Here is a 24,330-nt window from a genome sequence, read left to right on the forward strand (position 1 = left end):
TGTTGAAGCAGTTCTATTGCAGTGCGAGGCTTCATTGACCGACTAGGAATGAGCCCTTGGTAGTGAGACAGGCGTCGCAGCGCAACGCAGAGGCCGAGTTGATGAGCGTGCAAACTTGGCATGACCAGGACTGCGTCTGATCCAGTCGAGGCGGCCGCCTGGGCGTGGCTTTGCGTGCACTCTTGCTCGCTGGGCTGCTTTCGTCGTCGGAGGAGAGGATCTCGATCGGGTCGGATCTTGAGGCACTTCTACTGGCGCTATCCTGTGCAATGGAGCTAGGATTGGTCAGGCGTGCGATCGAGCAGAAGTCGAGCCAGTCTTCGTTCGTGGAGCGCATGGCGCCACCCTGCTGCAGCTCGTGTTGGCGATACAGTCGCGCTCTTTCCAGCCTCTGCTCTTGGCTCTCTTTGCTCGCCAGCGTCTGGTGCGGATGTGAATCGGGCTCTTGTTTGACCCGACTGGAACCAGCGAGCCCATCTTCCGCCTCGCGCTCCGTCACGGACGCAGATGATCCCGCGCCGGATTCGTCCTCGGATGAGTCGTCCAGATGAATGACCATGCCGCCGTCTTTGGTATCCTCCTCGTCCTCGGTCTCAGTCTCGCTGTCACCGTGACTGCTACCAGCCTCCTCTTTCACTTGAGCGTCGCCATTCGTAAATGAGCTTGAGCGAGCTGAGCTGCCTACTGAGTCCGGCTTCTCGTCGGGCCAGAATGGCTCTTGATCGGTGAGTGGCTCGACAGCGGCCTCCTCGGTCTTGAGGGCGTTGAGACGGCGCATGGCTGCCTGTGCTCTGAGCTCGCGAGCTGAGGCGGTCTGCGTGCGCTTTCGAAACGTCGAGTTTGAATCTTGCTTGTAGGCCGAGTCGAAGGCCGAGGCTTTGGGCAAGTGATTCATGCCGTCCACGCGGGAGCCCGAGCCGGGCAATGACGTCTGTACGCGTCTTCCTCCTTTGGTGTTGGGCGCTGTCTGGGCTCCCGTGTGCAGGCTTGGACCCTTGAAGCCTCTTTTGCGCGGGGCCGAGGCGGCGTTTGTGCGACGACGTTTGTTGCCTTGCCTTCGAGTCGGCTTGCTTCGGAATGCTCCACCACAGGAATACTCGGGTAGGCCCTGCAAGCTGTTGAGACCGTCTCCGGCAACAAAGCCGTTGTCTTGCAGGCGTTGCCCCGCCGACCAGAAGCCGTCGCCGTGGTAGCCGCGTGCCTGGAGCTCCCTGCATTCGTTGCGAAGCTCGCGGTCGAGCTTGCCGTGCTGAGAGGGGATGTGATTCATGTACTTGATGTGAGCCAGCTCATGGCAGAAGACCATCAAGACCCATTGCAGAGGAGCAAAGGATCCATCCTGACGCCTGAGCACCAGCTCGACCGTCTCGCCGTTGTTCCAGTTGCGCCCGGCGAACTCGCGATTCCACTCGAACTCTTCGAGAGAGTTGATCTGGAAGCCGTGGCTCTTCATCACTGGCTGCACCTGGGCAGCCAGCTGCAAGAGCCTGTGACGAGCCTGCTCGCTGTCAGCATATCGGGGCAGCGCTGTGATGTAGTTGATTTGCTTGTTGCGCGAAGTGTCGGGATCATTGAGGCGAAGGTGTACCATGCTGGTCTCGATGTCTGGCACTACGCCATTCTGAGGCGCGCTATAGCATTTTCTATGCAGCGTCTTCTCGCGTCGGAGACTGCGGATGTGATGGTCTGTACGATCCAGGGATGATTCTCAATGGCGTGCAGTTTGCCGCATTGACTCAGCGTCAAACTAGGCGGGTGTGGAGGCTCGAGTCGCTGTCCGACTCCCGGATATTTGGTACGAGGATCGCACGCTGCAACCTAACAGCTGAAATAAATCCGAAGCGGTTCTTCCAAGGTCTCGAGGCCTTGAGTGAGGTATGAGACGGCGATGATATCGGCGCAGGCCAGCAATATGCCTTTCGGACTCATGACTGCATCGGGCAGACTTACGAGCCGATCATGGAGCGGACGCTGGGAGCCCGTCTCCACCGACTGCACGGCCGAAGCAAGCCGAAATTGCGCTTGCTGCTTGGACGCCTCCGCGTTCTATGCCCTTCAACTGGGTGTCAAGGTTCAAGGAGAGCATGTATCGAGGCGCGGGTATGCACGCCATGCATTCAGCTTCTCGATCAACTTTCACGGATTGTGACGCTGTCCTTGCCTCAGACAAGATTGGAGCGTGGAAGACGAGATTTGGGCTAGGGCGGTAGCATGAGAGTGCACGTGCCGTCGCGGTGCAAGGAGGCGGTGCAGATGCGATGGCGCGCTGCAGGCGGAGCAGCGGACCGCTGTGGCAGTATTGCCAGTAAGTCCGACGATGGAAAACCCCTGGGACGGACGAGCGAGGCAGGAGCGAAAGGTGGCCGAAGCCGAGCTCGGTTAAGACGCCGCGTAGGCCAGGAGAGAGGCGATGCGAGGGCAACCGAATGCGCCCAACGGCGTCCAAGCGCAGCGCCGATGCAAGCGAGCGAGTCGTGCGGGACGGGACACGCATCGTGCAGGCAGCCTGTTGTTCTGGACGATCAGCTGAGAGCAGCCTCGGCACACAAAACGTCGTCGTCGCGGTGTGTGAAAAAAATTCAGCAGAAGGCTTCAGCTGAGAGCCTGGACCCTGTGTAATTTTAAATATTTTCCTTGGCCCCTCGATGCCAAACACGATGAGCGGCAGCAGCGTCTCGTCGAGGCTCGCTGACGCTGCCGGAAAGTGGGAGGCACGTATGGCACTCGGCTGGACGATATACAGTAGCACTGCAAAGCGAACGCAAAGGGAACGCAAAGCGAAACTCAGATCCCGAGAGGCAGCATAGCCGAATCGCTATGCCTGCTGCTTCTCGGCTGCCGAACTTTCCAAGACGCCCATCGCGATCGTGGGAAAGCGCAGCCCATCCGCTCGATGCCAGCTTGTCCTTCTCTGCACGCCGAGGCGCCTGAGGAGCGGTATTCGAGATGAAACTTGACACAGGCCGCAGGAAGCGAGACGGGCGCAGGAACAGTGGCAACAGCCGACCAAGTTGGCCGAAGCGAAAATGACCGGCTCCCAGTCTCACGAACCTAGCTTGTTCGAAGCTGGAGCCGTAGCTTAGCGTGGCATCCTTCAGCTGCTTAGCGCGCGCCATTGCAGACGCCGACGGGCAGGGTTGAGAGCTGAGTGTCAGTTTGAGCGTGGTGCAGCAAGGATCGATCGGCGCCCCAGCTGCGCCATCTCGGCTACGCTAGACAAATGGTGCGGGTCGCTGGCACCACGGTACAAATGGTACAAGCACTGCCGAGCCTTGACCGATCCAGGCAGCACGGATATGTGGTGGTGTTTGGAACAGTTGCGCTCGGCAAGGTTGCGCAGCTGACAGCGCATCTCGAAAGAGCGCACAAGCAGGAGTCGCGGCGCGCGCCCCTGCGTGAGAACGTGTGGCTGCCAAGGTGTTGGGTGCAAAGCTAGATGCTCCCACAACTCACGCTGCAGCGAAATATGCTGACGGCAGCGTAAATAAGACGTGCGAACGAGCCGGGAATGATGCTGCGAGATCCTTGCTTGGACGCTTGGCAATCATCCTCCAAGACCGTCGCGGACGAAACAAGGTTTGCTTGGTTTTCGCGAGCCCTGCATGGCCCTGCGCGCGACTGCATACTTCCTCAAACCATCTGTCGGCTCCGCCTTTTCTGCACTCTTGGGGGCGCTGGATTGCAGACGAGATCTCGTCGCAGCAGCAGCAGCAGCAGCAGCACTCGCCTATGCCTCTCTCGGATGGCTTTTGGATTCCAGTATTGATAAGCTCGCCTGAGCCTCGCAAATTAGCCGTGTCCGCCGCCCTGCATGGCGACGCCTCTAGCTGTTGCATTCCTGCCCACGCTCATCCAAGCCTCGCAACTTTGTTCGGCCACCTTTGGGCGAGGGCGAGTTCGGCACGGGCTCTACTCGGCTCGCTCGGCTGCATAAAAGTATGGCCGGTGCCAAAGCTCGCTTCGCTCACCTGCTGATCGATTGATGGATTGAATTACGAGGCAAGCGAACAGAACAATGCTCTGGGCGAACGCAGAATAATAGAATTCAGTGGACCCTGTTCTTCCAAGGGTCCCAGGCAGGCTGCTGGTCGATTCTCGGCTGCGTCCGATGGCCATTGTATGCACTCCGAACTCGCGGGGCGGATTGACTGTTGGACAACGAGGTGTTGATTGCGTCAGCACAGGCTCGTTTGGGCACAGTCCACCGTCGTGACGCGACACTCGCAGACCACCCGTCACTCAAGATAGCTGAACTAGGAGCCCCGACCTAACTCGCATGCTGCTGCTGGTGACCTTCCTCGTCCAAGCAGATGCACTTGGTTTGGGGATTCGGAGGCAAGGCACGCATGTGGATGCTCACGAGGTGGCGCGGCATTGGCTGCCGAATCGGGCTGCAATTCGCTTTCGGTGTCGGGATGAGCCGCGCCAAGGGCATCAAGATGGCCGTTGCCTGCTTCTGCAAGACCTCCTAACCTTAATTTCCCACGAGCTTGCCGAGCACCTCTCTCGGTCGTCCCCCACGCATTCGGGCAGAGGCCTCGGCTTTTTTTCTATCTCTCTGTTTTTTTTTTCCCGTTTTCTTTCCCTTGTCCCTTTTTGGGCCAATTCCCCTACAGTAGGTGGCGTGAGGGGTACAATCTCCGCAATCTGGCAATTCGGCTACTGGCGGGCCAAGACTAAGCGAAAGAAGCGTCCCAGTCGACACGCTCTGGAATCGGTCTCAGCTTGCAATAAAGTTCAACCGGCATCGTGTGCGGGTTTCAAGTGCCGCCCGCTGGCTTCGGTCCATCCGTCATCATCTAGCAAACTCGCGGCGGTCCAAACGACTTCGGCTCATCCGACTGCGTTCCAGCACCGGCCAAGGGGGCGTCTGCAACAACTCGATAGCCAGGGGCGCGCCTCACGCCCTCGATGCGCTGCCAACGGCTTCGGGTGGTCAAGCCAACAGTCATGCCTCGGTGCCTCGGTGGGAACGATGGTCACACGTCTCTCTCACACCGAGCCGGCACGCAAAGTTTTCTGTGCGGTTTATTTCCAGTACGTTTTTTAGTGCAATTTCGCATCTTGATGGACAGAATATGCACGAGATCGAAGGGTCCCGACTCATGCACAGACGTCAGCGAACGACGACCGAGATGCACTCGACCAGGCACAAGCGGAGATCCAGCGGCGCATCACGACGTAAATTCACTCGTGCTCGGCCCGGACGAGCTGGTGGGAACCGAGACTGGAGCGCACCGGACCGCGGATCCAGACCCTGACCACCGATGGAACCATGCATCCAATATGCCTCTCCCAAATTCCGCCCAACTCAGCAAACTCAGCAAAGCATGCGTACGTGTGTGCGTGTCCAAAGGATGCCCAAAACAATACCGGTGCGGCATTTTGCGGTACCGGACATTGGAACTCGTGCCTCGACGCCACACTCGATGATGCCACTGCACTCCTCATCCATCGTCAATGCCGACGGAGCAGGCTGGCTTGAGCGAACGCCATCTTCGGCGCCGCAGCTTACCTGTCTTTGTGGCTTCGGCGGTTTTACGTTAATCTGGGTTTTTATTTTTTTTTCCCTAAATTCGAACTTTCATTATTAATAGAGGGTTTTTTATTCCACACACCGGCTGCTGTACCCAAGCTGCCTTGCAGGTCCGCCTGGATGGGAAGCCGCTTCTTCGAGATCCGTCAGTGGTGAAGCAGATGAAGAGGAAGAAGATGAAGATGAAACTGATGATCTTAATGATGGTGACGCTGCTGCTGCTGCTGCAGTGCAATGATCAGCCGGAGCTCGCTGACCGCGTTTCGGTTGTGCCTGTCCTTTCCATCTGCGATGCACTCGAGCACGCTGCCACAAGCTTACCGCATAAACATGCAAAAAAAACCCTGGTGCGCATGCAGCACGTCAGCTCGGGTTGGCGTCCAGAGCGTGGCTGACGAGCCTGACATGTGAGCGTGCATTCTTGGTTGGCGAGATTCTCCGGGGCGTTTTGCCTTGCGACCCGCTCTGCAGCGCCTTCCGGCTGCCTGCCCGCGGGGGACCGATTGTGTGCTGGTGCGCCGGCAACATGCTCTGCCTTGGATGTCGGGTTCATCGCGCCTCTCGCACATACTGCGTCAAGACGCGGCGGGCATGGCCGTGCGACAACGAGCGAGCCGCCCAACGCAGCCCGAGCAGCCGCGTCGACCGCGTCGTCGGCCTCGCTCGCAATGCAAATCCATCCCGAGCCGAACAACAGCAAGACAGAGGCAGCTGAGACCAGGCTACAGCGATCCACTGCACTACCCACAGGCTCTCGACCTTGTCTTTGCCGTGCGAGCGTCTAGACCGCAAGACGCCGCTGCCCTGCTGCGCTGCTGCACTGCTGCCCCCTGCCCTCCTCCGCCGTCGTTCCGCTTCGCTGATTCTAGCTCGCTCCGGCTCATCTTTGCTTGGCGTCGACCATCGTCTTGTCATCTCGCCATCATCTACAGCAGCACAAGCAGCATGCGCTCCGGCTCGTGCCGCCTTACACCTCGCTCACCGTCCTCTGCTAGCTTCCTTTCCTGCGCCGGTTGTTCGGATCTCGGCGCGCGACGGTCTCGACCCTCTCACCGCCTCGGTCTCGCTCGAATCTAGGCGCTTTAGACCGTATATGCGCGAATCCTGCTACCGCATCGCTCGTCGCTCGTCTGGACCCTACCAAATCTCGGAAGTGTCTCTCGCTTGGTCGTTTGCAAGCAACGATACGTCGTTATCTACTCCCGCCTGCCTCCTCCGTGCATTTCCGTACAGCACATCTTCCCTCCTCGTCATCTCCTCGGTCACCAAGCGTTCCTAACGACACCTTCCATCCGGAGTTTCAGCCGAGCTGTGCTGCAGGGCCCTCCAATAGCCGCGTCCAGCCGTGTTTCCGCCGCGTCTCTACACCAGCTTCTACATTGTGCGATCATCCGCTCGCTCCGGCATCGTTCCGACAATCTCGGCTGCATCTCGGTTACCCCTCCCAGCATTGATCTCGTCGCCCTGATCAAAACCAACGGCTCTCCTTGTATACTTGAACTCCCACCGTTGTCTCTCTCACCATCTCTCCATCCTGCCAACCCATCCGACCAGTCCAGTCCGGGCAGCTCATCAATCTTGCTACACTTTGCCAGATCATTGCGCTGATTGCGCCGTATGTCGACTTGCCAGAACCTCCCCCGTCTCACGGATTCTATCCACCCATTCGTGTCAAAAAGCTACCTCGAACAACGACCACCACTCTTGCACAGTTGCGCCTCCTTAGCGCGCTGTTCGAAGTCCGAGTTCATCCTCGCCTCTGGCATCGAGCAGCTTTCCGCTCAACGTTCCTTTCACTCCGACCGCACTGCTTCCCATGACACGCCTGCACCTCGCGCTCGCTCCATAGCTCCTAGTGGTAACTCGGCGGCAGAGCAGCCCTCGGCCCACTTGATCACCATGCAGCAACGCACCGAGGCAGCGAGAGTGACCCTGCCGCCCCTCACCGCGCTTACCGCTTCCATCATCCCAGACCAGCGACGTCACCTTCGGTCCCCCAAGAACGCCGTGTCACACGACCTCGGCATATTTGACCGTCCAGGGCCGTCGCACGAAGACGAGACGTTAAGAGCCGGCCTGAAGGCCCCCAGCGCAAGTGCAAGCTTTTTCCGACCGTTGTCTGATCGCCGCCATCCTGCCGACGATATCGCCACTTCTGCGTCCCGATCCATCTCGAACTCCTCGCACCCGCCGACGAGTGACGGACCGCATTCACACAGCTCGGCACCAGAACCTCCATCCTCGCGCACCGCGCGCCACCTTCAAGTTTCACCGCCATCAATGTTGCATACCAGCCGCGCGCCTCTGGACTCCGGCCGCCCCCGAGCTTATTCGTCCCCTCACAGGCCCAAATTGCCCAGCCAGGAAAGGAGGTCGTCTCTTGCTGCCGACCATTCCAATTTGGATCGTCTCTTGGACGGTCTCATCTACGTGCAGGACATCAACAGACGTCTCGGACTCAGCACCGGGCGCCCGCCGTCGCCGTCAATCTTGCGAAGCTCCGAGGCTCTGCGCATGTTGCGCAACAACATTCAAGCAGAGCTCGAGTGTATGGCCGAGTTTTCCCAGAGCCGCGCACAGTCAGTCGCACAACACCTTGAGATCCCCTTTTCCTCGTCGACTTTCTCAAGCGCACGTCGAGATGGATCATCGCACCAAGGCACCCCTGCGATGATGCGGCCGATAGACCCCCGGCCTCCCTGGGATGCTTCTTGGCCAGCTGTCGACCCCGCAGAGAGGCCACCCTCCTCCCTTGGACGGCTCACCCTGGAGGATCAGCGCCGTGAAATTGCATACCGGCATCCTCTTCCAGAGCGCGAGGTGGAATTCGAAGATGGTCCTAGCGAGCTGCGCGCGAGCGGCCTCAGCATGCATGCCAACCATCTGATCCATCACGACCCGACGCTCCGCTCGATCTCTCGATCGGCCTCTTTCGAACAGCCCCGAGCTATTCAGCGTCGTCAGGCCGACCATAGCCACTACGACCACGGCACTTTTCCGGATTCGTCCCGGCCAGGAATGGAATACAGGCCACCGCACGACCACTCGATTCAGCACGCCTACGCGCACGGTGGGCCAACGTACCTTCCACATGCCCAGGAAACCCGTCAACAGCAGCAGTTGGAGCTGCTGGATCGCAGGAGGCTGACCGGCAAAGGAATGGTAAGCACTACAAATCATTTTTTCTTGTTGACATTGCTGAGCACGTGCTGACCATCTCGAGCGTCACCCCATCATTTGCTTCGTCGGACGAACGATCTCGTTGCAGAAGAGGGTCAGGAAACGCAAGAACGAACACCATCAGGAGTGTCTTGGATGCCAGGCAAAGGAGACACCCGAGTGGCGCAAGGGTCCAATGGGTCCACGTACCTTGTGCAACGCTTGCGGACTTCTGTACGCCAAGATCTCCAAGCGGAAGCTGCAGGAAGCCGAAGCAGCTGCCAAAGCTACTGGGAGGACTGCAGAGGAAATCGTGCGCGAGCGCGAGGAATCGCCAGGAGCCAAGCAAGCTAGCCTGGAGGCTTTGCGTGCGGAGCTCAACGTAGCCAATGGCGCGCGTCAACGCGCAAGCACCGCCTCCTTCCCCGCCACCTCGACCGGCGTCCCGTATGGCTATCACTTGGAGCCAGCAGCTACGCACACAAGCGACACCTGCACTGGCCCGAGCGAATCGACACGCCCAACCTCCTCTGGACATGCCCGGCCGACCCAGCCTCTTCTCGATGTGCAGCCTTCTCGGCCTCCTCAGGATTATGATCTGGCTTTCTCGCATGAGCGAAGGCCCCTTCATCATGGTGTCCTCGTGCCCAGCTCGGCCGACCCAAGTGGTGCGGCAGATCTCAGAGATTTGCGCCCTGTTAGCAGCAGCGGCATGCGAGCACGTCCGGCCGCTCAGGTTCCACTTGATGCTCCGCGAAGGTGGGCAGACGATTCCTACGTGGGAACCGCTTCGGCCGCTCCGCACGCGCCAGAGAATGTCGATCGCTTCGTGCATCCACAGAGCACAATGACCCGATGCGGCTATCCGAAGGAAGGCGTCAGGGTAGCATCGGATCACTCCGCGTTTCGTGATAGCAGTCCGCCTCTGCTGTCGTCATCCTCTTCCTCTGTCGCTTTCAGAAGAGGATCTTCGGCGGCGATGCTGGAAGACGGGATGTACGGGCCATTCTCCACGACCGCAGCTGACCACCGCGAGCGTCGACATGGATCGCCTTCCTTTGGCACGTCTTCGCCCTCGCCGCCTCAGCGCTACAGGCAGCTTCCGCCACAGCCTTTAAGTGCTCGTCGCCATCATCCTTACCTGTAACTGTACCACTTGCAGCAGGAAAGAACAATGTCACCGCCACGGAAATCGAAAACGCGGTGTTGCACCAGACTGTCTTGCTGTTCGAGCCCTCGACGCGAGTGTGTGGCTTGGCACTGGTTGAGCGGGAGACACAAGCAGAAGGAGTCGATGACGAACGAATGCATCGAGTAAAGCGAATGGGTATGGGTGGTGTTCTATCTACAGAGTGTGTGCGAGTCTGAGCGTCTATTTGAGTGAGGACGAGGAGGTACGTGCATCGTACCCCTGAGTGGGCGTGCAGCGACGCTTCCAGGGCGCGCGTGGTATGGTGGGGCTACCTGATGCAGGTACCGGGCCCGGCGAGCCGGAAACCCACCAACACTTGCTACGTCCAGTGTCGCGGTCCTCGGTGTATGCCGATCTCTGCCGCAGCCTGCAACGAGCGAATTTTCTGAGCTTTCTGCCAAATGCGCAATTGAGAAACACCTATCGGCATCTTCTATTCTGCGCACGGAACCCACCGGGAGCCTCTCGCATCCTCCAAGGTCGTCTCAGTAGGGTGAATGCACTGCATGCTGAACGGAAGTATTCAGTCACAAAATTGGTGATCAGAGTGACTGTATATAGTGTCATGATCAGCCGCCACCGGTAATTTGTAGGTGTGTTGCCCGAGTGGTTAAGGGGTTAGTCTTGAATTTATGAATGTTCAATGGTGTCTCTGTGCGCCGTTAACTAATTCACTCTGTGATCGCAGGTTCGAATCCTGCACACATCGCCAATTTTTGGCGGGAGGCCTTTTTTAGGCATCCATGCATGCAGAATCGCGACGGGAACCCTGGCAAGACCCTGAGCAAGATCTGACTCGGTCTGATCGAGTTATGGCGACTTCAAGAGTTTAGGATGGCGGGGTTCAGCCGCTTGTCGAAAATCGCAAGAAAAGCAATTTTGGTGGCCGGATTTTCGCACTTCATTAATTCTTCTCGAGATTCAACCGAAGTCGTGAAGGAGAGACAGGTTGACGTCGTGAAAGAGCACCGCTCACGATGCGCCACACAACTGTCGAGGTTGAGGACGGCAGGCGAGGCGAAGCAAGCCCGGTTGCAGCATCAGCAGTCGCTCGACTCTCACACAATGTCAAAGCTTCAACAACATTTTTGGCCTGACGGTGGTTGCTGCCGAAAGGTAGGTGAGAAACACCGCCATGTCTGCGAACGTCAAGAAGGCTACAGACAGGCAAGTGAACGAAGCGGGATCTACGGCAAGGACGTTGAAAAAGAGGAGCAGTCCCCAGCATCGCACACGCAACAAGGAAGAAGTCACTGGGCCTCCGAACAAGACCTGCGAGCTGTAGGTCGCAGATATGCTACCCTTCGAGCGCGCCCTAAGCGAGCAAAATAAAAATGGGGACGAAGCAGAGAGGAAGACGTTGCTAGACGGCAGAGCGAGGGCCTTGAAGCGTTTCAGTGGCGGTAACGGAGCTTTCCGCCCGGCTTCTGCGGAAAGGGTCGCGCTTCGTCGACCATGCCAAAAGGAAAGGAGGGAGCGGAGGGGGGTTGGACTCCTACGGAACACTTCCGGGCATCAAATGCGGGGTGCGGGGCGTGGTGAAGCTGACATCGAAGCGGCACTGTAACAGTGCCGAGAGCGGTCAATCGCTTACAATCGGGCCATCTGGCTAGGCGCACCGTCTTTCTGCGAGACAAGTGTACCGACTTGGACAGTTGATGGCAGACAAGAGGCTGTTTACTTCATACAGCTCGCTGTTGCGATCGCAGAGCGAAGATGCGGAGTGGAACCGCAAAGCATCCCGAGCAGCTCGACACCACAGGTCAACAGCTCGCATTCTTCTGTCCCCTCTTGGTTTGTCTCATCGAGCAAGGAGCTTTCCGGAGGACGATGGAGGAGCTTTCCGAACGACTGGATAGGCCGGCGAGACTAGCGACAAGAAGAGGCATACTGAGCTCTCGGGGTCGGCGTCGCTAGGCTTCGGTGTCTGGCTGCAACGCATGTGGGAGAGCGGAACAAGCGAACCCGGGCAGGCGCAGGGGCGAACCCACGAGGAAATGAAGGTGGGGGTGGGAGAGATGGAGTGTCAGGAAACGGGGAGGCTGCTGCTGTGGCAGATTGACAACCAACCAGAGACTTCGAATTTGTGGGCCGTTGACAAGTCGTCGGAGATGGGACCGGAGGGCGGACCGGCGAACCCCACTGAACATGAGCAGCCAAGGGGCATCGCAGCCGAGCGGGCTGATCTCGGTGCCTGTGGTTGCGGGAGGGCATCGAGCGGGAGCGGAGCGGGCCAATTCCTGCGGTATCAAGAGTTTGACAAGCGCGGTACGGCGGTCGGACTGTCAGAATGGGTACTGATTGGCTTTCGGCGAAAAAAAGGAGCGAGCCGCCGCCGCCGCCGCCCGGGAGTAGTGGCGAGGCCAGAAGACGCGGCCAGAAGACGCGCCGATGTGGGATGGAGAGTTTGCGGCGAAGCGAGTGCCAAGAAATGCGGAGGCTGAATCCGACATGTGGTCTGGAGCCATCCGAAGCGCGCTTGTGCGCACTGCACTTGTCGATTTGTGCAACTCGCCTGCGTGGAACCGCAGAGACCCTGGCTCGACCTTCGCACCGCGCTCCCGCCTGTGAACCTCGCAACTGCGCCACGACAAATTCGCCTGCCTGGAGCAACATGGCCAACCCCACGTCGAGGGTTCCATTTGTCCAACGTCGCCGGCCAACGCCGGTCAAGTTGCGCCCTCCGAGCATCGACACAAGGACGCATCACGCCAGCCATTGGCTCATCAGTCCCAGCTCCTGTGCACAATCCCGTAGCTGCATGCACCAACAAGACTGCCAAGACTTGGTTGCGCATGACAGCTGCAATTGCACCGCGAAACGTCGCTTTGCCGCTTCGCACTTCTCCGTTGGTCCCTCGGAACGGACCCGCAGCACCCAATATCCTCGCCCCTTGCTCCCGACAAGCCAAGCGGATCATTCCGGAACGCGACGGGTGGCGCAAGACACGCACAAGAGAGAGACACACAGAGACAGCTGGCGAGCTCCTCTGTTCGGCACTCGTCGTTCTGAAGCAGCGCAGTCCCATCTCAACGGCAGAACCGTCCAGTACAGAGATCCCCCTTTCGCCATGCAGGAACCTGCGCTGGCGCATCTCAAACTTTGCAGCTCGCCGACGTTCCTTTGCTTTCCTGGTGCTGGCTCAGCCGCCGTGCTCGAATTGGCAAGGCAGAATCCTCGAGCCCTCATTGGAGCGGGGCTCCGCCTGGCCATGTGTCGACCCCACAGTGTTCCCCGCGAGGTGGGAGAAACGTATATATCGCGCACTCTGGTCCCCGTCGCTTGGTAGTCCCACAAGATCAAAGCAACCTTCCCCTCTTTCGCTTGGCCCTACTCCTGCACTTGCTCTTGATCATACTCGGCGAAAGATGTTGCTCTCTCACTTGCGAGACACGCCTCGCGAAGCGCGCGGCTGGCGCCTTTGGTTCAGCGCTTGGGCAGTCGGTGCCCTTGGCATCTCACGAGGTCTGGACGAGGGTATCATCTCTGGTGTTCTCAAGCAGCATAGCTTCATCAAGACGTTTGGCTTCGACGACAACTCTCCTCAGGAAGCGACCATCGCCTCCCAGCTCCAGCTCGGCTCGGTTGCCGGCTCGGCCATCGCCTTCTTCCTCTGCGATCGCCTCGGCCGTCTTCGCACCTCGATGCTCGCCTGCTTGCTCTGGCTCTTTGGTACGGCCATCTGGATGACCTCTGCCGGCGTAAGCGGCACCCACTCCCCCGGCAACTACCACCAGCTCCTGGCCGGCCGCTTTATCGCCGGGCTCGGGGTCGGTTTTACACCCGTAGTGGCGCCAGTATATCTTGCGGAAATCGCTCCCAAAGCGATCCGTGGACTCACCGTATGCATTTTCAGTGGCTCTGTGTACATCGGTATCCTACTTGGTGCGTTCTGACCATGCCAGCGCTGCGTTATGATCACGCCGGCGCTCATACGAGTCGACTGGAGGAGCAAAGAGCAAAGAAGAGCATGGTACTGACGGATTTTTTTGGCTGCGATTTTTGACGGCGTCGTTTTGTGGATTTGGTGGGGGTTCACTTCATTACTCTGCATATTGTCTAGGCTACTGGTCCAACCTCGGCACTTCCATCCACTACGACGACGCAAGGCAGTGGACGATCCCCGCTTCCATCAACTTCATCTTTGCCGGTCTCACCTTCATCGCCTGTATCTTTGCCAAGGAGTCGCCTCGATGGCTCATCAAGCAGGGACGTTACGAGGAGGGGCGAAAGACGCTCAGCTACCTTCGCAACCTTGACGAGGATCATCCCTACATTGTCAACGAGGTCGAGGTCATGGAGCAGCAGATCCTTGCCGAAAAGGAGGCGCTCGAGGGTCTCAGCATCTTCCAGATCCTCAAGAAGCTCGTCACCAACAAGAACAACCAGTACATCCTTTTCCTCGGCCTTGGCATCCAGGTGCTCGGTCAGATGAGCGGTGGTGGTGTCTACACTGTGTTCGCACCCAAGATCTTCGGACTTCTCGGTGTGCCTGGAGGACAGAGGACCAAGCTTCTCACCACCGGTATCTTTGGTATTGTCAAGCTGCTCAGTTCGCTCGCTGCTGCCTTCTTCCTTGTCGACATGCTCGGAAGGAAGACGGCTGTCACCACCGGTCTGCTGCTGCAGAGCTTGTGCTCACTCTACCTTGCGCTCTTCCTCAAGTTCACCTCCGGTGTCACCAAGGCCAACGAGACGCACTCGGACAAGTCGGCTGCTACGGGCGCCATCTTCTTCTTCTATCTCTCGGGTCTGGCTTGGGCGATCGGTGTCAATTCGGTGCAGTACCTTACGCAGACCGAGATGTTCGACATCACGGTGCGAGCGCTGGGTGTTGCTATCGTCTCGCTGGTGCACTTTGCCATGCAGTACGCGGCCACTCGTTCGCTCAACCCCATGCTCCACGCGTGGGGCAACTTTGGCACCTTCCTCTTCTACGCCATGATTGCTCTCACCGGCTGCCTCTTTGTCTTCTTCTTCATGCCCGAGACGGCCGGCATGCAGCTCGAGGATATCCATCAGCTCTTTGAGAAGCCCTGGTACCGTATCGGCTGGACCGCCAACCGTCCTGCCAACAGGAAGGGCGCCACCTCGTCAAAGGTGGAGGCCGACGAGTCGCAGGACGGCGCCGATCTCGCCTACTCGGCTCAGCTCGGCCAGAAGAAGTCCATCGAGGAGGAGGAAGACGAAAAGAAGCACTAAACAGCCTGAGTCTCGCCATGACCGGCCCGCTCTCGCAAGCCGGCTTGGCTGCATCTCAAGCTCGTCATCCCACAGCATGTTGCAATTTGTAAAAGTGATCTCCATACTCGCCTGACTGTGCCATTTGATTGTAGGTACGCAAGAGAGACGAGAGCTTCCGTCACGGCCACCAAGAGCGAACAGGACCTGGACATACTGTATATGCAGCAGAGAGCCCTCTGCGGGGCGGGACCCACCATACCTCTTGAGGCCCTGACGCCGACATCTTGATCTCTCCTGCATTGCGGCACTCGACTGAAACGCAGGCTCAGCATGAATTTTTGGGGCTTCTGCTAACGAGTCCACCTTAACAGTGTCGATTTTTTTTAAGCTCGTCTCCACACGCCGAGGCTGAGTTGTCGTGGCGCGGGTGGTCCGGGAGCTGGATGAAGCCGGCCCGATACGGTTGCTCGTTACTGGAGTCAACCCCACCTCTCCGGCCACCACCCGCCTTTTACAGTATAGGACAAAAGCGTAGACATGACCATCATCGTCCACCATCTCAATGATTCGCGGTCGCAGCGCGTCCTCTGGCTGCTGGAGGAGATGGGCATCGACTACGAGATCAAGCACTACAGCCGAACCGCGCAGGGCACCGCACCCAAGGAGCTCCTCGACGTTCATCCGACAGGCAAGTCACCTCTGATCACCGACACGACCAAGAACAAGGTGGTCGCTGAGTCCGGTGCCATCGTCGACTATCTCATCCGTCATTACGGAGAGGGACGCTTTGTACCGGCTGATCCCGAACGCATCGATGACGATGTCTATTTCAACCACTTTGCCGAAGGATCTCTGATGCCTACACTGGTCATGAAGCTGGTATTCAGCATGATTCCAGCCAAGATGCCGTTCTTCGTGCGCCCCATCGGCAACGCGATTGTCAGCAATGTCAACTCGGCTTTCCTGGACCCGGATCTGAAGCGCAAGTCCGACTTTGTTGCGGACGAACTCGTCAAGAAGTGCGACGGAGGCAACGGCTGGTTTGCTGGCGGCGACAAGGACGGCAATCCCACATCGGCGGATTTCCAAATGGCATTCCCCCTCGAAGCGGCTCTCTCGGGTCGTATCTCGAATCTGCCGGCTTCCATCAAGACTTACGTCGACAAGGTTCACGCTCGGCCTGCTTTCAAACGAGGTCTCGAGAAGGGTGGCCCCTACAAGTACGCTTGAGCCATGGACCCGCTGCCGCTAGCATTTCCAGCTTGCTCATGTGTTTTGCTGTTGACCCACCCGGAATACAAGCTCCTTCTCAGACACCCGATCCGGATTCCACAGCTTCATCCCGATGCGCGACCAACCAGGAGGGCTGGAGTTCCTGCAGGTCTTGCCATCATCCGAAGTGCGGAACCAGCGTGAACGCATGCGCCCGTCAATGCGGAAACCTCCACGCATCCACGACGCAAATGCCCTTGAACGGTGTCAGCGACTCTTGGGTGCCAAGTCCCGCAAATGCCAATGAATGCCAACGATTCGCGTGCCTCTCACCGGACTTCTGCCGACCCAGCAGGCGCAGAGAGGGGTTGGAGATGCTGAGCTCGTATGTGAGCGTCAATTTTTCATGCAATTCGGCGTGACGCTGAGCGAAGAACATGGGGTGAGGTTTTTGTGTTTTGTACAAAAAGAAGGGATGCAAGGAACGACTCCGCCGACGTCTGGCTTCAGTCGGAAGCCCTGATCACCGTGATCTGGGGATGTGGCGGGGTCGAGACGGGGAACGAGGACGAAGGGCAACACGCGCTGGGCAATCCGGGTGATTTAGCGCATGATGATACCGTCGAAGCGCTGCTTGAACCAAGCGGCGGTCTCCTCCTTCTTGACACGGTGGGGGGCACCGACGCGGGCGACGCGCTGCTTGCGGCGAGCGACACGGGAGCCGGCACGGGTCATGCAGACGAAGAAGTCCATGCCAAAGATACCGATGGAGGGGTCGTACTTGATGCCGAGGTCGATGTGCTCGGTGATACCGAAACCGAAGTTGCCGGTGTCGGAGAAGTTTCGGCGGCGGAGCTCGTACTCCTTGACCTTGAGACCGCGCTCGATGATCTCCTCGGCCTTGGGGCCGCGGATGGTGACGTGGCAGGCGATCTTCTCGTTACGGCGGATACCGAAACCACGGAGGGTGTAGCGAGCCTTGCTGGTGACGGGGGTCTGACCAGTGAGCTGCTCGAGCACCTTGGTGGCACGGGTGAGCCTATCACCCGACTCACCAACGGAGATGTTGACAACGAGCTTGTCAACCTTGAGCTCCTGTTTCGTGGGGAGAAGCGAAGGGGAGAAAAAGGGATACAGGGTCAGCTGGTGCAAAGGAAGAGTGCGGTTCCACTCGGCGCGGTCATGTTCGTGATGCCAAAGCACTGTGGTCGATGGAGCCAACGGAGCGAGATGCGGTTGTTGAAAACGGTGCTGGTGGTTGTGCGAGATGAGATGTCGATGGTGGTCGTGATTTGGACGACAAAGGACGAAGGATGCTGCAATGTTGCTGCCGTGGCAGTGAACGCAGTCTGTCGCGTGTGAATTGACCATGTGCGGAATAGCGTTCCACTGCATCGCGCCACTGCTGGCAACGTGGTTCGTGCGACATTTGTGCAAGTACGCAAGCGGCAAAGTCGAGTGCACGAGCCTGACATCCTGTGGCGTCCTGAACACTGTGTTGATGGTGCACGCCTCTGATCCTCGATCTCATCCCGCATTGCTGCTGCATCGACAAGTCCTCTGTACTCCCAATCGAGGCCGCCAGGAAGCACCAAACCATCCCACTTCTGCTGCAGTTGTGCATGCCGATGTCGGAAAAGAGGCTGGGAGAGTGCATGTGTGCTGGAGTTGCCGGAGATTTGTGCGTCTGCGTTCTGAGTGACGGCACAAGCCGGCTGTGTGGGGAACGTCTCTGGGATGAATTTCGATCGCTGTCGCTAGGTGAGGAGCATCTCGTGGATGGACACTTAAAGCATGTCGAACGATGCGGTCGGTTCCAATGTGTGCTGGCTGGCGATCGAGTGCGTGTGGTATCGGCGAACATGACGATGCTGAAGTGGTGCGACCGGTGCGACCGGTGCGAATAGGTGTATACCAACCTTCATAGGGTTAATGGCCTTGCTAGACTCCGCCATCTTGACAAATATTCGGTGATGATCTTGATGGTTGATCGTGACGAAGATGGTGGTGCCAAAGCGGTGTGCGAAGTCTTGGTGCGCTCTCTGTGCTGTGGGCGCGGGTCAGGCCGAACTGGGCTTGGAGCAGGCAAGCGCGGCTTTGAGCAACTCGGGCGACTCGACGCTGAAATTCGAAGCACGAGAGGCAGCGGCTGTGGCCAGCGTGTGTGCCGCCACTGTGCGTGAGCTGCCGCGGCCAGGAGTGGCCCGCCTTGTGTAAAGCTCGGCCGAGCTTTCTTCACATCACGTGTCTCGAATTGCTTCAATTTTCTCGAGATTCGGAGCATTCATAGAACTAAGGGCTTAACAGCTTTATTTCAATCGGCGATTGATCAAGTCTCGCTATCCCGATCCACGACGCACCGCTCGATTATGGCCGGGAAAGTGCCAGGGTCCCTGATCTTGCCAGGGGCTCGGGTGGAGCTGGCGAGAGCCGGGCGCGACAGATGAGATGCATTCGACGACACCGAAATCGAGCTCGATTGCGAAAGTAGCACAGCAGCGAGCGCGAGGGGATGATGACTGACCGTGATGCAAGTCTGGCCAGCGCAATGTCGAGAGATGTGCGTGAGCCATGTGCGGCTTGGACGGGCTGCTTTTAGGGGCCTCGAGCGTCTGCTTTGGCTTCGTGCGATGCCACTTCGCCCAGGACCGTTAGCGGGACGACGAAGACTTATCGTGCACACCTTTAGCTTCTACGATAGCCATGTGCGGCGAGCGCCATGGCGTTGAGCAATCGCCGATTGAGCTGACCCAACGGACGGCATCGCCGCCGAGATAAGAGGCACCGACATGCAGGATCGGGGCAAACTGGCAATCTCTCGCGGTGGTGCTAACGGGCTTGACGGTCGCGGTCAGCTGAGCTCCGCATTCCTCGTGACGCGCGCATCGAGGCGTTTCACCTCACCTCACCTCAACTCATCTCACTTCAGCCCAGCCCAGCTCGCTCCTCGCCTGTGTGTCTTGCTTTCGAGCGGGCTTTCGAGCTTGCACAATCGGCCGCCATTCGTCGATAGGCCGCCTGCTTATCGCAACGTATCTACACTACAGCATCGAGTGTATGCTCGTTCGTATGATAAGGACCGAACGTCGAATTGTATGCCACGGCCTGGCGGATCGCGCCCAAGTTGAGTGAAGGCCTGGCCTGCACACAGAGTCGGGATTGCGTTGATCTTCCCGAGGGGAAGCCCGCCCGAGGCACGGGCAGAGCGCAAAGGACCTGGCCTTTCTGGCGGGGCTTTGACTCAGTGTGACCGGCCCCCGCATCCGTAGCCCATCGCGCGCCGCTCTGGAGCGAGGCCGGCCAGGCCAGAGAGCCAAGCCAGAGGCGTCCAAATTTGGGGGGCTCACCGTCCCCCAAAAAATTAAATTCAATTAAATAAAGAAATTGCAAAAACTCAAGGCGAAAGCATGCAGCACACCTGCACCGCCTGCCGATGGTCGGGAATGGCGTGCGGGTCTTGCGTGCCCCGCACCCTCCAGCCCTGAACCCTAACCCTTGCGCCCACAACCGGCTAGTGGCTGCACTCAGACATCGACTTACCTAGGCGGTTCGATTGTGCGAGGACACGCTTCTACTGTACTGTGCTGGCTCTTTTGGTCCACTCAGGCTTGGACAAGGAAGATGCGAGCGGTTGCGGCAGATCCGTGGCTGTAATGAAGCCGTATCGTAGGCGCATCATATCGTGTGCTCGCGAGCCAAGCCACAGAGAGACAGAGAGGCAGCCAGGAAATTTGAAGAAATGCACAGGCAAAATTCAAAAAAATGACGACAACGAACACGACGAGGCGAGCCGATGAGCCGTAGCCATGAGCTGAGAGTGCAGTGGCCAGGCGCCTCGTCCCGTCTGCATCTCTCTGCGAGTTCGGACCAACAACACCTGCACCGCTAAACCCCTCTCTCCCCTCTCTCTCTCGGCCTCTCGCCGCACTGCCCCGGCACACTGCCGGCCGTCAGCCTCAGGAGGCCAACACGCCGCTTCTCGTCCATTCGCCGGCACAGCGCCTGTCGAGGCAGCTCCCATCCGCTCTGTTTGGCCTGTCATCTTGAGGAGCACAGCGTCACGCCAGCCAGAGCCACGCCCTCTGGCCATCCTGGGCGATCCTCGTCAGGAACATCTCGCACTCGCAACACCTTGCCTCTAGCGCTGCCTCCAGCCGATGCCTCCCCCATTTGGCTTGGCCCAACGTCATCTTTCTCCCTCTCTCAACCTCTCTTGTCGCTTCACCAACACATTCTCTCTTGGCGCATCTTGGTGCTTTCAACCACTCCCGGCTTGCTTTGCTTCTCGACACCGCCTTGCAACGCTCGTCGCTGATATGCACCTCTCCCTATAGCATTCGGCTTCTCGAAGCTTGGCTCGTTCCAACCCCACCTGTTCTCTCTAGCCTCGTATCACCGGCACACCGCATCTCCCTTCTCGCCATCAACCGGCAGTTTCGACATCACGCGACACCAGCATCACAACATCCCACGCCAGCCATCGCACGTACAATGTCGATTGGCCCCCTGTCGCTCTCTGTCTAGTCGCACGACTCTCCACCAACTCCCAGCCAACACCGCTCTCTCGGTCGTCCTCATCGATTCGCCTGCTTCACCATGACCGCCGCAGTCGACTCCGGCTCAACATCGGCCACCATGGCTGCAGCTTCCGTCTCGGACGACAGCGCCGCGTCCAACGGCGCGATAGAGCCCCCTGATTCCGTGCAAGCCGTGTCTGCAGGTCTGCGCAGCCTTGCCATCTCCAGCGCTCACACTTCCCCGTCCAAACCCCCACACCCTGCGTCAAGTCCAGCACCGGCGCCTGCCTTGGGTGCCTCGTATCCGACCCCCGCTTCCGCGTCCGTGTCCCGACTCGCCGATCGGCTCTCCTACCCTTCCTCTAGTCACCAACCCACCAGCAGTTCCTACTCCACCAGCCCCGCCAGCCGACATGGCCGCCACTTTGCCATGACCAACTCTGCCTCCGTCGACTCCAACCTCAGTTACGACGGCCTCTATCCCGTTCCAGCCAGTCCGAGCATGAGCGAGACGCTCACCGACAGCCCGGGCAGCGTCTCGAGCATCAACAGCTTCCGACGCGGCGACCTTGCAGACATTGAGGACCTCGACCTCGAGCCCGAGCTCGAGACCGTCAGCGAATGCGACGAGGAGTCAAGCAGCCTCTGCTCGCTTGACATTGGCGTCGACCTCGACTCGGATTCGGAGCGCGCAAGCTCCCACGGCGGCGACGCCGAGTCCCTGTCCAACGCCGGCTTCCCGCTCGGCCTCGCCTCGTCCCACTCCGCCCGCCATGCGCCGCATCGACCCGCCTCGCACGGCACCGCCGCCTCCGACTACGCGCGTCGCAAGCGCAGCGAGTGGCTCCTCCACAACTACGCCAACAAGATCGCCGCTCGCCGTCCCCGCCGCATCAAGAAAGGCCGCATCACCGAGATCGTCGAAGAGGGCGGCGAGTGCATCAACACCACCGTCATGCCCAAGCAGTCTCCCGCTTCCAGCCCTTCCGACTGGTCTTGCGATGTCTCGGGTCCTCCGCTTGCCCCTCCACGCAGCGTCAGCCCTTCCGATACCGTCCCCGCCATCCCTTCTCCGCTCTGCTCGTGTGTTAGCGCAGATGCCGCACCGGCTCCGACGGGCCTCGAAGGGAGTGTCGAGACCATCAAGCCGGACCCCACTGCAACTCATCTGGCCCTACCGACAGCGGACGGCGCTGCTGCTGTACATGTATCAGCGATGCCTCCCTTGGCCGAAGCGCGTTTGGCACCTTCGAGTGTCGATCAAATCGACGACGATGCGATCGAGACTGCCTCCCAAGCGTCGCCGCCGCGTCTTTCCCGCACCTCCAGCCGACGCAACTCTTCGCCTGTCAAGCTCCGGCCCTGCTTCCGCCGACAGTCCTCACAACAGTCGGCTGCCTCGACGCGCGAGTCGTCGTGCGAGCGCGACCCGCCTCGCGGTCGCTCCGTGCGTTTCAGCAGCAGGCCGCCGCAGGAGCTGCGCACGCACAGCCCCGTCGAGTACGATCGCAAGAGCTGCCCCGTCAACAATCGACTCAGCCCGGCGGATGTGGAGGAGCTGCGCACCATGAAGATGGAAATGGGCCTCTTGGAGGCAAGGTGGGCTGCCGTCGCCGCTTGCAAGCCCAAGAAGGTCGCCGGCACCGAAGGCACCACCAAGCCCGAAAACTACAACGCCTACAACGCCGGCATTGCTGCCATGAGCGCTTCGCGCGAGCGCACTCCAGCTTGCGGCGCCGAGTCGGATTCGACGCTCGGACCTGGCTCGCTCGGAACTGCGGCGGCTCGCTTGCGCCAGCAGAAGGAGCGAGAGCGTCTGCAGGAGCGCCAACGCAATCTGCCTCACTACCTGCGCAATCGCTCCAGCACGGTCTCGAGCCCTGCCGAGCCGCTCTCGTCCGAGGCATTATCCATCCGCAGCAAGTTTGGCCACGCGCCTCCGCCCCCGCTACCAGGCACGCCCGCTGCTCGCGCCGCATCCATGTCGCCGAGTCGCTCGACCTCGGTCCCTCCCGGCCAGCGTCTGGGCTTGGAGGCCGGCTCGGCGCCGCGTCGTCTCAGCTGCCAGTCCATTCCCAGCTCGCATCGCGCCGAAATTCCCGTGCTCACGCAGACCAGCCCTTCGCCGCCACTGTCACCACAGCAGCCGCGCACCAACTTTGATGCTGCTCAGGCCGATGCATCGAAAGCAGCCGATCGATCGGAATCGCGGCGGCTCTCGGCCACGTCGCTGCCGGAACGCGGCAGATCGACTTTGTGTGCCACGCCAGGATCGGCTTCGCCATGGTCGAATGGACCGGCTTCGGCCACCTCGTCGATCTTTTCGAGCACGTACTTTCCCAGCGCACCGCCCACGCCTTGCGCCAGCTATCCCGGCGGCAATGGCTACGACAGCCCCGCCTCGGAGTTCTATGAAAGTGGCAGCGAATACGACATGGTGTGCTGAACGCCGGCGCCTCCTCTGCGCTTGGCCCGGCTCGACGCGCGCATCCCTCCCTCCCTGTTCCGTTACAGCATGGCTTTCACGCCATCGGTGGCCCCCTGGCTTTTTTCTCGATTCCCTTCTGTTGCACGCGCTTTGCCACGAGCCTTGCATCGTCACCTGATGCTAGGAACGTCGGCAGATGCGGCGTCACTCTGTTTATTTCCACGCGTCTCTCCCGGTTTCCTTTGCTCTGCCTTGTCCTTTTTCTCCTTGTCACCGTACCACTCGCATCTTGTTTTGTCGTTGCTATAGTCGCGCTTCCTGTGTTTCCTTGTACACTATCCCGCTTTTTGTCGTCGAATCGTACATCCTCCCTCGATCTGAATGTCGGCTTGAGCTTGCTTGTCGCACGTCCGTTTCCTGCAACGGCATCCACGAAGGAACCATGAGTCTCACGCCTGTCGAAGACTGCAAGACCGCCGAACCTGACTCGACTTGACTGGCTGCAGCTTTTGCGGGGCTCCTCGACCCGATGGGCGGACCGGCAGATCGTTTGTCGGCCGTCCATCGGGCGCCGAGCAGAGGAGCGCGTCGCGTGAAGTGGTCTCGCGCCTCTGCCCGTGCCATTTCGCGCCAGAGCAGGGCGTCTCAGCGGCGGTCTAATTTGAATCCACTTGACAAATTCTCGATCGACGGCCACATGAGCGAGGCACCAGAGCTGTGGCTCGAGAAATTGCACGCACCTCAACATCGTGAGTGCCGTGAATCCTGGAAAATTCATTTTTGCCCGGCGCTGACATCACGTCCGAGAGCGGCACCAGAGCAGTGGACGAGCAGCGTCGGAGAAAAAAGGGCCATTCCATTCCCTCGCAGGTCAAAAATTTTGCGCCACCGCCCGTGGGCGAGCACAGCTGAACCCCTGAAGTCGACCGACCACACACAAGCCTGCCGCCCAAAAAGCTTGGACGCGGCTCAGTCAAAATTTGTGTTGCCACCGCAGCTCTGAACGTCGCTGCCGGCTTGTCGCGGCAGCCTTGGTCACTGTAGCGTTGGTGCGCCGTGAGGGTTTTTTTTTGGTTTTCGAATTCCAGTGCGATTCGTCCGA

The 24,330-nt window shown here is 59.3% G+C and overlaps 7 protein-coding genes and 1 non-coding gene across 8 annotated transcripts; 6 read left to right on the forward strand and 2 right to left on the reverse strand.

Annotated features, from left to right (window-relative positions):
• Positions 1-31: 31 nt before the first annotated feature.
• PAN0_026d6157 (WLM-domain-containing protein) lies at positions 32-1,591 on the reverse strand (the record flags this gene model as incomplete). The annotated part of the gene is made up of 1 exon (XM_014798389.1): positions 32-1,591. One exon carries the CDS (start codon positions 1,589-1,591, stop codon positions 32-34), a length of 1,560 nt encoding a protein of 519 aa, XP_014653875.1.
• A 4,106-nt stretch (positions 1,592-5,697) lies between these two features.
• PAN0_026c6158 (uncharacterized protein) lies at positions 5,698-6,815 on the forward strand (the record flags this gene model as incomplete). Its single annotated transcript, XM_014798390.1, has 2 exons — positions 5,698-5,883; positions 6,315-6,815. 2 exons carry the CDS (start codon positions 5,698-5,700, stop codon positions 6,813-6,815), a joined length of 687 nt encoding a protein of 228 aa, XP_014653876.1.
• Positions 6,816-7,153: 338 nt separating this feature from the next.
• Positions 7,154-9,842, forward strand: PAN0_026c6159 (uncharacterized protein; the record flags this gene model as incomplete). The annotated part of the gene is made up of 2 exons (XM_014798391.1): positions 7,154-8,698; positions 8,805-9,842. 2 exons carry the CDS (start codon positions 7,154-7,156, stop codon positions 9,840-9,842), a joined length of 2,583 nt encoding a protein of 860 aa, XP_014653877.1.
• A 637-nt stretch (positions 9,843-10,479) lies between these two features.
• Positions 10,480-10,596, forward strand: PAN0_t026c0002. The gene is made up of 2 exons: positions 10,480-10,516; positions 10,552-10,596. It is a non-coding gene; the product is annotated as a tRNA-Ser (tRNA).
• A 426-nt stretch (positions 10,597-11,022) lies between these two features.
• PAN0_026c6160 (quinate permease protein) lies at positions 11,023-15,089 on the forward strand (the record flags this gene model as incomplete). The annotated part of the gene is made up of 5 exons (XM_014798392.1): positions 11,023-11,168; positions 11,597-11,681; positions 11,747-12,163; positions 12,419-13,772; positions 13,951-15,089. The coding sequence occupies 5 exons, from the start codon at positions 11,023-11,025 to the stop codon at positions 15,087-15,089; spliced, it is 3,141 nt and encodes a 1,046-aa protein (XP_014653878.1).
• A 519-nt stretch (positions 15,090-15,608) lies between these two features.
• Positions 15,609-16,301, forward strand: PAN0_026c6161 (thioredoxin-like protein; the record flags this gene model as incomplete). Its single annotated transcript, XM_014798393.1, has 1 exon — positions 15,609-16,301. The coding sequence occupies one exon, from the start codon at positions 15,609-15,611 to the stop codon at positions 16,299-16,301; it is 693 nt and encodes a 230-aa protein (XP_014653879.1).
• A 585-nt stretch (positions 16,302-16,886) lies between these two features.
• Positions 16,887-18,238, reverse strand: PAN0_026d6162 (60S ribosomal protein L11; the record flags this gene model as incomplete). The annotated part of the gene is made up of 3 exons (XM_014798394.1): positions 16,887-17,632; positions 17,794-17,893; positions 18,203-18,238. 3 exons carry the CDS (start codon positions 18,236-18,238, stop codon positions 16,887-16,889), a joined length of 882 nt encoding a protein of 293 aa, XP_014653880.1.
• Positions 18,239-20,879: 2,641 nt separating this feature from the next.
• On the forward strand, positions 20,880-23,246 carry PAN0_026c6163 (uncharacterized protein; the record flags this gene model as incomplete). The annotated part of the gene is made up of 1 exon (XM_014798395.1): positions 20,880-23,246. One exon carries the CDS (start codon positions 20,880-20,882, stop codon positions 23,244-23,246), a length of 2,367 nt encoding a protein of 788 aa, XP_014653881.1.
• Between the last annotated feature and the right edge of the window lie 1,084 nt (positions 23,247-24,330).

The sequence above is a fragment of the Moesziomyces antarcticus genome (assembly GCF_000747765.1).
Source record: "Moesziomyces antarcticus DNA, scaffold: scaffold_v10026, strain JCM 10317, whole genome shotgun sequence".
Classification (NCBI taxonomy): Eukaryota; Fungi; Basidiomycota; class Ustilaginomycetes; order Ustilaginales; family Ustilaginaceae; genus Moesziomyces; species Moesziomyces antarcticus.